The sequence below is a fragment of the Mus musculus genome, chromosome 5, assembly GCF_000001635.26.
Source record: "Mus musculus strain C57BL/6J chromosome 5, GRCm38.p6 C57BL/6J".
In the NCBI taxonomy this organism is placed as follows: Eukaryota; Metazoa; Chordata; class Mammalia; order Rodentia; family Muridae; genus Mus; species Mus musculus.
The window spans coordinates 8669547-8682279 of NC_000071.6; the positions used below are offsets into that span (position 1 = coordinate 8669547).

General features: G+C 38.5%; 1 protein-coding gene across 2 annotated transcripts in view; it reads left to right on the forward strand.

The window, feature by feature from the left end:
• The window catches only part of Abcb1a (ATP-binding cassette, sub-family B (MDR/TAP), member 1A), a 181485-nt gene that overhangs the window by 102456 nt on the left and 66296 nt on the right, over positions 1 to 12733 (forward strand). For both annotated transcript variants that reach the window (NM_011076.3, XM_006503556.4), the window contains one exon: positions 5137 to 5296. In NM_011076.3, coding sequence (NP_035206.2) covers positions 5137 to 5296 — 160 coding nt within the window. The remainder of the gene's footprint in view (positions 1 to 5136; positions 5297 to 12733) is intronic.

Here is a 12733-nt window from a genome sequence, read left to right on the forward strand (position 1 = left end):
TTAAGGGAAACTTTGGAGTAAAAACTAAGCTGTTTCTTATATGCATACCATTTATGGTATGACTCTCTTATTTATGATCTAATTACAGACATCTGCTCCCATTCTTATTATAGTGTTTGTTCTTTAATATATACCAAGCTTGTGTCTACTTAAGCATCTTTGCATGTATGCTTTCTACTTGAATGCATGACTTAGAGATCCCCACAACAAAAGCTGCATCCTTCCTGTTACTGAGGTTTCATCTCAGAAAGATGTTCCCTGACCTGCCTGTCTAAACCCACTGGCCCTATCAGTCACCTGAAGTTATATCCTGTAACTGCTTAGCCGCTTCCCCACTGCTGATGTTTCTCTTTTTCCTGAATGTGTGCTCACAAGAGTGGAGTGTTTTAATGTTTTGCTCACTGTTGTTCCTCAGGAGTCTAGAAGAGTGCTCAGAGCCTTAGTAGGTTCCTAGACACTGGGTGGATAGTGACCATATCCATTCCTATTCCCAACTGCATGCACTCTAAGCATTCTAAGGACAGGTAGCCTGTGTTACCCACCATCATTGCCAGTACTTAGAGCCAAACATGAATCTCATTAGCTCTTTAAACAAACTTAAAATGTTGAATGAGTGAATGAATTCTCTAACTCAGTGGCTCTAGTGAAGTCATATTTCTATTCATGCCATGAATATTATCTAAAGGGCTTTTCTGCCTGTACTTTCCACTTCTTCCCTGGCACGATTCACCTTTAGCTTTCAATACCAGTTTGTTTCGTTCTGTGTTCTTGGTTTACTTTCTCTGTCCTTTCTACCAGTCTCTAACCAAATAGTTTCCATTTCCTTTTATGTTAAAGGCCTTCAACTATAACTAGTTAAGTTATATGCTTATACAGTCTTATGCTGTACCTGATATGTTGTTACAACTTTGCCTTCTTCTTCTTTGACTATGAGAGTCTGAAAATTCTTAGTTATGTTTGCAAACCAATAATAGTAATGGATATTTCATGTTTCATACTACCTTCTTGATAAAAGTTTTCTGCATTGCTTTGTAATCTTTGTAACAGCTGTGTTGATTTTTTTAAAACATTTTATAAATACCAAAACTGAGGCTCAATTTTTTTTAGTAATAATAAATTACATCATCTCTCCCATTCTCTTTCTAGTTCTATAAGCCACCCTCTTCCAAGTTCCTGGCCTCTTTTTACTTATATATGCATCAACATATAAACACAACCTGCTGCATCCATGTAGCCTTGTTTGTATGCGTATCATTTCAGGACTGACTGCTTGGTGTTAGCTAACCCATCAGGGGCTCATCCTTGAGGAGACTAATTCTCCCTCTCTCAGCAGTTCTTGGTTGTCTGTAGTTCTGTTTTCTGGGGGTGAGGCTCAATGAGACCCCCCTCCCCCACATCCAGTTTAGCATGTCTATTAGTGTTGCCCTTCTTCAGGTTTTGTGTAGACAAGTCTTATTGAGATATCATGAGTAAAAGTTCCCTGTAATTTCTAGGAGGCACATTCTCACAACAGACTTCTTGGTCCTCTGGCTCTTCTGCCCCATCTTTTGTAATGTTCCCTGAGAGACCCTCTACTTGGCCACACCAGCCTCTTTCCTAATAAATTATAAAGTTGAGTCATTTGGTGTCCACTTTCATCCTGCTCACTGTTATGTGACCACTTTCCTCAAATCTCATCCTTTCTTTCACAAGGTCACAAAGAAATGAGAAAGCCAACTCCTCTTTCTATCTCTGTTGCTAGAAATATATCAATATCTGTGTTCATTCTTCGCTCATTCCTGTCTGAGATGAATAGAAATACTTCTCTCTGTTTTGGAAACCATCTTCTCTTTGCCAAGTTTTACTATGTAAAATCTCAAACAAGAAAGAATAGAAAACAACACTCATAAATACATCATGTATGGCTAATAATTACTAACATGTTACCATGTCATGTTTCAGCTACATCTACAAGTTTCAAGGTATTTTATATATAGCCATGTCACTTTATTAATTTCAAAGGCTTTTCTGTAAAACATTTCCTATAAAATATATTTACCCTATTTATCAAGACATTTTCTTAATATTATATTTTTTACATTCAATTTCCCAAATTATCTAAAAAATTGTGTTTTGCAGTTGGTTGGTTTAAAATAAGACAACTGGGAAGAGTGTTCATTGATTTCTCTTTAGAATGGTCTGAAAGAAATGGACAAGAATGTTCTACCTGATACTCCGGTTATGCCATTTCCTTGGAACATCATTACATTTAGTGTTCCATGCCTAGCCTTTTATATGTAGAAGTTACATCTAAATGTTTTATTGCATTTAGATGAAACACTTTTAGTAAAGAAACAACAACAAACAAACAAACAACAAACCTCTAAAAACAGCAAATGTCATGGTATTTCCCCATTTATTTATGGTGTTCTTTGATCACTTGTTTAAGACAATGACAACTTTCTATACCATTCCCTAGCAGTGAAAAGGAGTTACAGGGCATTGTGAGACCATATTGCTTCACTTCCTAGTTTTGTTTCCTACAGATGATACCCTTTCCCAGGTTACTGAAATAATTACTTCCTTTATTTTGTAGGCGATTATCCCAGCTTACTTCCTATGTTTCTACCATCTGACTCTTTGCCTGGCTTACCTGTGGGCATAGAACATTGTGAATGAAATGGCCTCATTGGCCTTGCACCACAACCTGTTAGTTACTTTTTCTCGTCCTCTTTTATCTCAAGGTCTAGAAAAGTCAACATTCTATCCTTGCTGCGTTGTGTCCAGATTTGGCTTTACTCCACACACTTCTTTACTCACTTTTTATGATCTAATCCATTCCCATGACTGCCGCTATAAAACGGATGTTGAGTTTCTAACATCCTGGGTGGCACTTCCTGTACAAAAGTGCAAACACTCAAGAGACTTCTGTGCTCTTCATCCTTTCAAGCACCCGACTCTTCCAGTTTTCCCATCTCCATGGACAGTACCTATTGGTAGTTAATATACTTTATTTTTGTGCTTTCATGTATCAAAACTCTAACTTGTGAAACTTGCGTCTTCTCAAAGTCCATTTGGATCTTTCTTGCTTCTGCTTGCTTTTCCTCCTGGCTAGGATGTCTTCCACCTTGCTTCTGAACACTTGTCTTCCTTCAAAACCAGGAGGAAGCATCACTCCTGTATGACTGACTTCCACAAGGAGGTAATGATTGTTGGCTCCATTTTATAGCTGTTCTTTGTAATCGCTGCCAGAAGAGGCAGTGTGCACACTGCCTGGACTATTTTTTCCCCTCCCTCTGCTCTTTAAGCTTTCTGAAATTATGTTTCTTTGGTATTTTTCTGCAGCTTGTATCTGTTGTTCAGTTAAACAGTCAGGAAGTATTTGCATGTATTGACCTCTCCACTTCTTTTGATTTTAGCCAGTGAGAAGTTCTGGGGGGTGAAATATTGGTGATGGTGGTGATAAGTGATATTTCTCCCTATCAATTGTCTTTTCTTCCTATGCCAAAGAATCTGAGTGTTGGTGTATTTGATAGATATTTTAAAAGAAGATAATTTCTGCCTATTTCTTTCTCTCTCCAATTTTTAAGGAAGAAGTCAGTTAGTTAGACAAAAATAAAAAATGCGTTGGGAACATTTAGCCTGGGGTCCCATCAAAAATGAAATATGCTCGGTCACTATTCTGTCCTTTGGGGTTTAATTTGTAAAGAAGATGATGTCTTTGAAAGATATGATTTGAAAAATTATGTCATTAACCCACACTTAATCTCATTTGATTATTTTTAGTAGCAAAATATAATCCAAAAACAAATTTCTAAGTAATATATTAGTTTTTTTTTTACACAATCCTCTGCTTTCACTGATTGTTTATTAGCATTGTCTTTGTTTAGGCTCCTACTGTTTGGAATACTTTTTAGTACTGCACAGAGCTCTTATTCCTTGTTTTCCCACTGGGCATTGTAAAGCTTTTCCTCACTCAACACTGTCATCACATAACTTTAGGATTAGTTCTGTCTTCTTCTGATGTAGATATATGCTCTAAACTATTGGTTTCTGCTTCTGTGTTTTTGTATTCCCAGATCCTGGATTTTTACTTTGGTTTACATTTCCTGCCTAGGGGTGACTTTTTACCCAATTTCTTCCCTACATTAAAAAGCTCTTGCTTATAGCTACATGTATACACATGCCAACCACCTGTTTCTGAGCTTGTGCATAGACTATCATACCTATTTTTGTATTGTTGCCTGATCTCTGCTCTTCATGTTTCTTTTATCTCCTGCTAGACTTTCTACCTAGTTTTTCTCACATGATGATAAACATGTTCTCTGTAGCTAAATGGTACATCCCATGACAACCGTTTTTCACAGGAACTGTTTGTAGACTCTCGTAGTTGGCTTGGTACTTTCTATTTTCATTTTCTCATATTCTTTTCCTTTTCTCAAATCATTTAAAAGTATGAATTGTCCCCTAGATGGACCCTGGGCTTAATTATTGTTTATTATGCTTCCTCCTCACATCACTTTTTGGATTCTGAGAAGCCTTCTTTTCCTTCCTATTCTTTGCCTATGGTTAGAGACATGTCCATCTGTATTAGTCTTTCATTATGACCATATTCTACATCTTAAGGAAGAGGCTCTGGGGAAATATTCATCTAAGTAATTATTTTTTCCTTTCCAAATATGTTGAAATTATTTTGCAGCTAAAATAATATCATTGTACAATAGATCTTTAATCAAAGATAACTTAGCAAAATGTTTCTTCCATGGTGTCTTAAAGGGAGCCTTGGGAATTCAGGGTTTTTCTATGAAGTAAAAAGTGATGTCTAGGCTTAGAAACTAGAGCAGTTTCTAAACTATCTCTATCTCTGCTACCATCTCATTAATAACTTTTATATTTCTCTCATCTAAAAAGAGAAGACAGGTTACTCCAATATGAAGAATTAATACAGAATTCAATAAATGAGTCAAACGCCCATTCTTTTTCTTTTTTCTTTTTATTAAGCTATTGTAGTAATAGGGTGGAGGGCAAAGAGGCAAAGACAAGAGGGCAGCTTAGACTAGTAGCTAGCAGTCTGGCAAAAATATTTGTGTTTTGGGTGTAGAGGAAAACATCCATGAAACTATCTGATGTCCATGGTTTATTTTCTTCTCTTTGCAGTTTCGTTATGCAGGTTGGCTGGACAGGTTGTACATGCTGGTGGGAACTCTGGCTGCTATTATCCATGGAGTGGCGCTCCCACTTATGATGCTGATCTTTGGTGACATGACAGATAGCTTTGCAAGTGTAGGAAACGTCTCTAAAAACAGTACTAATATGAGTAAGTATTGTTTGTGGTACAAATTGTACTGGAAATGTGCAAAAAAATCACTCATCTAGAGTAATTATTTGTGGGGCCTTAAAAGGATACACTTCAGTGTTTAGTGGTCTATGTGGTGGGTGCTGTACATTCTAGTTCACCCTTGTAGTGAACTTGAGAAGCTGATACAAGCATTAGCCCAACAGAGGTATGTAAAAATAGAGAGGGGATCTCTGAAGTCAGAAATGTCCCAGAGAGCTTGAGGAAAAAGTACAGGAATCTCCTCAGGTCCTTGAATGATAAGCTGGGGTAGTTAAGAGAGGCTGTGGTAGCTTTGATGCTGGCTGTAAGAGAAGTGTCTAGGATGATTCTAGGGTATTTAATATGAGAAACTAGAAGAACATAATTGTTCTCAAGATGAGAAAGATGAAAGCAGCAAAGATTTTAGCAGCCGTAAGTATCGGCAGTTGTGTTTTGTATATTGTTATAGTTGTTGGCCAAGAGAAGTGTAAAGAGATTTGTTAGGATTTGTGACAAAGGATAAGGTCCAGCATGCAGGTACTGATGTGTGCATAAGCTAGGTGCAAGAGTTTATCCTCAAAAAACAGGAAGCCGTAGAGAATATCGAGCAAGTGTCCAAAGGTAGACACATGAGGAGGCAGCCTGTGAGAAAGTTCTCATGACAGCAGAGCCTTTCATTTGTCAATGATTTGTTCCAATGGATACAGAACCATGGATAGCACAGAAACCTGCATATATTATATTTTCATATGCATAAATATCCATGATAAATAATTTATAAATTAATCACAGTAAGAGATTAATGACAGCAATAATAGAATAAATATAACAATATGTTACTTTCAACACTATGTGAATGTGGTCTCTCTGTTTTTCTTAAAACGCCTAACTATGCTGCTCTCTGCCCTCTTCCTCTTGTGATGACGTGAGATATTACAGTCTCATGATTTACTGCAGGAAACTGAAACCACAAAAAGCCTAAGTGTGGTGAAGAAGTTCTTGCACTTCAATTTTCTCATGATTTTGAAAGTAAGAAACTTGCTTCATAAGAAATGAGAGCAGAAAGTGAACAGACTATTGAAAGAATTTGTATGCTACACACTTGAACCGGAGAAAGACAGGTTAATAGCTCTATGCTTCGATCTGAAGGATACCTGAGTCAAGCAGAGATTGAATTAAACTAAATGAAACTTCCCAAAGACTTATAGCTCAGTTTCTACACTTAAGAAGGCATGAGGCTGTGGCTCAGTGGTAGAGTATTCACCTACCAAGCAAGAAGCCCTAGGTTCAGTTCCTAGTACTACCCCTAAACAAACACCTCAGAACTATTCAGATACTTCTTGGATTATAAGACCCTTTAACATTTGGAATTTTGTTTTTATTTGATGCCAGAGATTAAACCCAAGGCCTTGCATGTCAACATCTAAATTTTAGGTCTCTTGTGCATGCAATGATTCATTTCCCTAGAAATAGTCATACAAACAATGATACAAACATTTATGGAATCGTTGGTATTTGACATTGGCCATGGAAACTATTTCTTTTTAGTTCCAAAGAACCCATAACCTACCCGAGGTAGGGCTACTTGAATCCTGTTAATACAAATAATGGTTTGAGCTGGAAGTTTTTTATTTTTTTTAAGTAATATAAAATTTATATGCTTCCCCCACCTTCATAATATTCAAACAGCTTATAAGAATATCCTGTGCCAACATTGACCTGTCATATCTCCTTTGTAACATTCACTGATAAAAAGCCCTCAATGCCTTCTGAATTCCTTAGTTCCTGTACACTCTATAATTTGCAGCAAATTATGGAGTTGGCTATCTCATTGACTTCTAGTCGAAGAGGTTCATCGTTCATTGGTCTCTGGTATCTTGGCAAACACAATACATGCATTTTTGTCATTCTAACCTCACCCAGTGTTTCGTGAAGCCTGGATACAATCAATACTCTAACACTGTGACAGGTATTAACTCTGCTGTGTACCTAGTATGGAGGGACAGTGGTTGAACTCAGCTGTCAATAAAAAAAATTATTCAAGTGTTGAAATTTGACCCAGTTTGGGAAGAGACTATCACATAACTTCTTGAAGATAGAAGGGCTGACTTCTGATGAGCAACAACAAACTAAACACATTACATTTGTCAGTTTTTCTTTGCTGTGACACATACCTGAGAGGAAGAATTTGAACAAAGGAAGGAACTATCTGATTTATTTCTACCTACAGTTTCAAAGGTTTTATTCAACTTTTGTTGGATTAGTTGCTTTAGAGCTAAGAAAAAGTAGAGATTAGGGTAGCAAGAGGATATATGGTCAATGGGCTTTTCACCTCATAGTGCCAGGTGAAGGGACACACACACATACACAGAGCAGGGCAGGGGAGGGGGTGGGGAGAGAAAGGGAAACGGAGAGAAAGGGAGAGGGAGAGGGGGAGGGAGAGGGGGAGGGGGAGGGGGAGGGGGAGAGGGAGGGGGAGGGGGAGGGGGAGGCTGAGGGGGAGGGGGAGGGGGAGGGGGAGAGGGAGAGAATCCAAGGCCAAAGTACTCCTCAAAGGCTGCTCTCAGTAATTTTGCTTCTAGGTTTTTTTTTTTTCCAATTAGTCCCCATCCCTAAAATTTCCATCCTCTCCCAGAATGTCACCAAAATTGTGAATTGATCAGTGGATCAATCCACAACTCAGGTTAGGGCTATCTTTATCTATTCATTTCCACCAACAAAACATGAGACTTTTCAGGGAGACTTTATACTATGTCTAAACCATACCATTTTATTGTATCTAGCGGCCTTTTGTCCAACTCTATTATGTCTTATATTGCTTTATTTCTCCATCACCCGACATAAATTGTTTCTGATTCCTTTAAGGGCACAAGTGGTCTCTTCTGACAGACAACTACTTAGTCTAAGTTTACCTAAGCCACTCAGGCATAAGGATAGAGAGCACTATGGTCCAAGGGCTTATGTCTTTCAAAACGAATGAGGACATTCTAACCCTTGATGTAAGGGTATTGGTAGGCTTTGGGAGGTAATTGGGTCTTGAGGGTGGGATCAGTACCAGTATGAAAGTGGTAGAGTTAGAACAGCAGGTTGGTCAGACAACAGGCACAAGTCTTTGGAGGAGAAAGCAGCACTGGTGGAAGTTTATGGCTGTCAGATTATCTGTGCCTCTGGCAGTAAACCTGCTGTGCTGAGAGCAGCTTCCTATCTGGACAGATGCTTGGGAGATACGTCAGCTAGGAAATTTGTCCAGTTTCTCTTGCTTGTGGTTGATAGTGCTTTCTGTACTTGGAAATCTGGAATCCTAATGTTGTAGAGCTAAGGGGGCCTTGTAGATCATATATGTCTACGGCTTACTATGCCTTTGCAATCAGAAAACCCTCTAGGTAGTGACATCTCTCATGAAATCTCATCAGGAAAAATATCTCAAAGAGAGCACAAAGAGAAAGGACTAGGAGCTCAGAGCTGAGGTCTCTGCTCTGAGAGTCCAGCCTTCTGTGGCCCAGATATAACCGGTGTCTAAAGTCTGCTTCATACACAGTATTATCTTACTAACTCCTTGACATGCTCCCACTTCTGCCTGGTTTTGTCCAGTTCTTCACATATTGTCACAGTGAATTTTTCAAAAACAGAAACCAGTTCACTTCCACCCCTATGGTTTTCCATAATGTGGAATAAGTTTAATTTGTATTCAGTGGCTCATGTAGTGTGGTCTGCTCTTTCCCACCTGTCCATAAATCTCATTACTCATGGGTTCCTTTCTGTTCTCCAGGACCTTCCAGTCTCTTTTTTTACTTTATATTACTATTATATTAAAGGGGCAGTTCAGACCCTGCTTGTCTATTCATGTCTGCACTTCTCACCCCAAAGGTACCATAACATCACGACTGTGCTTAGTTATTTATTGGAAGTGATTACTTTAAAATTACCTTGTTCATTGGTTGCTTTGCTTGCTTATCATGGCTCCTTGGGTAGGAAAAAATGGCATAAGGGATAAAAAGGAAGTTTGTGGAAAACTTGGCTAGAGGTGGCTTGAAAAAAAGTCTTAGTTTATGTTTATAGGAAAGCATTTTCTCCCCTAAAACTGCCTCTGGAATAGTAGAATTGTTTCATTATACAAAAACAAAACAAAATAAAACAAAACAAAACAAAAACAAAAAACAAAGAGAGAAAAGAAAAACACTTTTACTATAACTTCACTTAGCAGTAAGGAAAAATGTCCAGGGTATTCATGTACTTTCCCCACCTTTTTGGTTTTCCTTTATAATTTTTATCTTATTTATTTTATTTTTGAGATTATAATATAATTATATCACTCCTCCCTTTCCTTTCCTCTCACTAAACCCTCTGATAGGCTCCTCCTTCAAATCTATGACCTTTTTCATCAATTGTTACACATATGTATATACATACATACTCATAAATACATAAGCTCATGTAACACCTTTTTACTTATAGTTTTCCTAAGAGCTTAGTAATTGACATTTCTAAACATTTTGAGGTACTTTATTTGGATAAAATTGTATCATGATGTGATGGCATGTAAAGAGCATGGGGTGTAGTTTAGTCATACTATGTGCACAGTGGTGCCTGTAGAATCAAGTCAGTAACTTGATTCTACCAAAGGCCATCCCGTACCACATAGATTGGTCCACTGTTTTCATTTTTAACCTTATCTGACACTTAACATTACACGTAGAAGAATACTTGCATGGATTATTTTTGATAAATTATCTGGCATGGGTGATGGCTTTATGAGAGTATTTGTTCATCTTTGGAACAGGCTAGGTTACAGTAGACACAACTAGCTGAATGTGGAGATACAAAGAGAAAATGTAGCCCAGTTTTTCCCAGTTTGCACTTAGGTGAACCAGAGCGGACAGACAGACAGAATCTTGGAAGCTTCTGTTCTACATTGACTTAGCAATTTTACTCATGTGTCAAAAAATTACTATAAAATTCTATGACAAGGAAGGCTAGGCAAAGCAATCTGATGAGTAGGTCACTTTTTCTTTTATTCTTTCTTTTTTGGCTTATTTGTGAAGGAAAAGTATTTTCTTGGGTGAAAGTTACTAAAGAATATCCAGGTAAAGGAGGAAAAATGAAAAAAAAAAACACTGCTGAAGAAAAAAATAGATAAAATACTCAGAGAGCAGCAACTTGCTTGGTGTGCTCAGATGTGGGGCTCTTTGGAATGAGCACTGTAGAAGGTAGGGATGACGAAGTGTTGTGAGTTAACGCTGGAAATTTGTGTGGTGGTGAATGTGGGTATTTCAGAACCCAAGTGTCCTAAAAATAACTTATTTTATACAATGCAATTTAAACTCTGAGTCCCTTGTTATCTAAAGTGGTTACTGTTTAGGGTAGGGTAGATGTTTTACTGTGGCTCTCACCTTTGACTGGTTTGTTTGAGAGACCCAACTTACCTGTGCTTTCTAGCCTCATGCTGGGGATTGAACCAAGGCTAACCAAGGCACATGGGCAAGCTCTAAGGCCGAAGTACACTCTAACCCCACAACATAACAGATGAGTAAAGACCAAATCATGTTTAGCCCCATCGAAAACAGAATTGACTCAAGCCTATTGTCTCCCTCTGTTGGGAGCACTGGAGGTATTCAACTCCCTCTGAATTTTGTCTGGTCCAAGGAGGCTCTTGGTGCTATCCTATGGGTGTCTTCTTGATGAACTATGCAATCATTCCTTTTCTGAATTCTCACTCGGGTCTGCATAGCTGGCTTCTTATTCCTGGACCATTCAGTGTCTAGACTTTTACCAATTACTAACAGCATCTCTTCTTTAAGACATTAAGAAAATATTTTTGAGTCGTAAAAACTGGAACTTTGTCCCATGAATTTAAATGGTATTTGGCTTTGGTCATTTTCCTCCCCAGATCTTAAAGAGTTTGGACACACAAAAGCCAACAAGAAATCTATATACATCCTATTATTTGTTTGTTTGTTATGACAGCTGCTCTCTGATGGACCAGTGATAGCATAGCTCCATAGCTACTAGAATGAGAAGAAAGAGATGGGGTTAAAACACTTAGAAGATCATGGTTAAACTTTCAAAAAGATCGTTGTGCTGTGTATAGTGTCTACTATGGAAAGATTGCAAAGGGATAAATATGGTTATATGTCACAGACTTTAACCTTTTTGTAGCATGAACTATCACTGAGGATTGTAAGTGAAGTAGAATGATTATATTGTCATTTCCAAAGATGAGATATGATGACACCATGAATGAGATGCTTTGAGAGGATCCATCAGTTAGGATGATCTGTTCCAGCCGAGGATAAGATGCTGAGGAAAGGGCAGCTGAGATCACATGCTCAAGAACTGTACAGGATAAAGACAGTCAGAAATCCCCACAGTGATACCAGAGGGGCTCATGAAGCCCCACCCCTACCCGAGGGAATGCTACATAATTGATGGCTTCTGGGTAAGAGGCCTCAATGCTCATCAGGAATGCAAGCCACAAGAGGCTACCTATGCTCCAGTAGATGGCCCTACACACACAGTCATACAGGCATCACGAAGTGACTCAGTGGGTTTTTAAAAAGAGCACATGAAATTAGAAGGTGATAGTGCTGGGAGGAACAGAGAAGCAGCCCTGACTCAGCTTGGCCCTGCCGGCTCATCTCTGAGCTGCTCCCTTATCCTCTGTCAGACCCTTTTACTTTCCCCCAAGTGTTTAGGCTTGGTCTGCTATTTCCTCTCTATGTGCCATCCTGTTTTTATAGCTAGGAAGAGATGGCTTTTTTTTCTCTCCCAAATTTAACTGTGGTCTCTAGCATATGATTCCTTAGTACTTATATCTGAACTCACCCCCGACCCCCACCCCAAAAACTGACCAAGCACAATCTAGACACTTACTAGACATCTTCAGTCAAATGCACAGCTGCTATAAAATAAAATGTTCAACATTCAACTAGTAATCTCCCTTGATTTTTCTAGACCAGTTAGTTCTTTCAGGTTTCCTATTTGAAACTCACATTTTCAGGTGGTTGGGCTGTGGTCTTGATCAACTTTATTTTTACTCTCTACTTACACCCCCTCTGTTGGAAGACCCTCTAGCTTCCTCCTCGTTGAGCCTTGTGCTCTCCCCCTTTTCTCTTCCTATTCAGACCAACTTTCCCTATATTCTTATAAAAGCCAAAGCCTCTAAATTTTATTCTTAAAAGTATACATTGCTGAACTCTAAAGCTTCCTGGGTCACACTTCTGATTATATCCACTTTAGTTCACTCCAACTGAGTGTCTGCTAGTCTGTCTGTATATTCCACAGTTACCTAGTTCAGACTACCTTTTCAACCACGTATCCCCTTTCTATGAGCACACCACCACACTTCCTTTTCCCATCAAAATTTGGACACTCCTTTTTCATATGTGTTACAGACCTTCAGGACATTCTGCTTAGTTTGCCAATGGCACTTTTATTTAT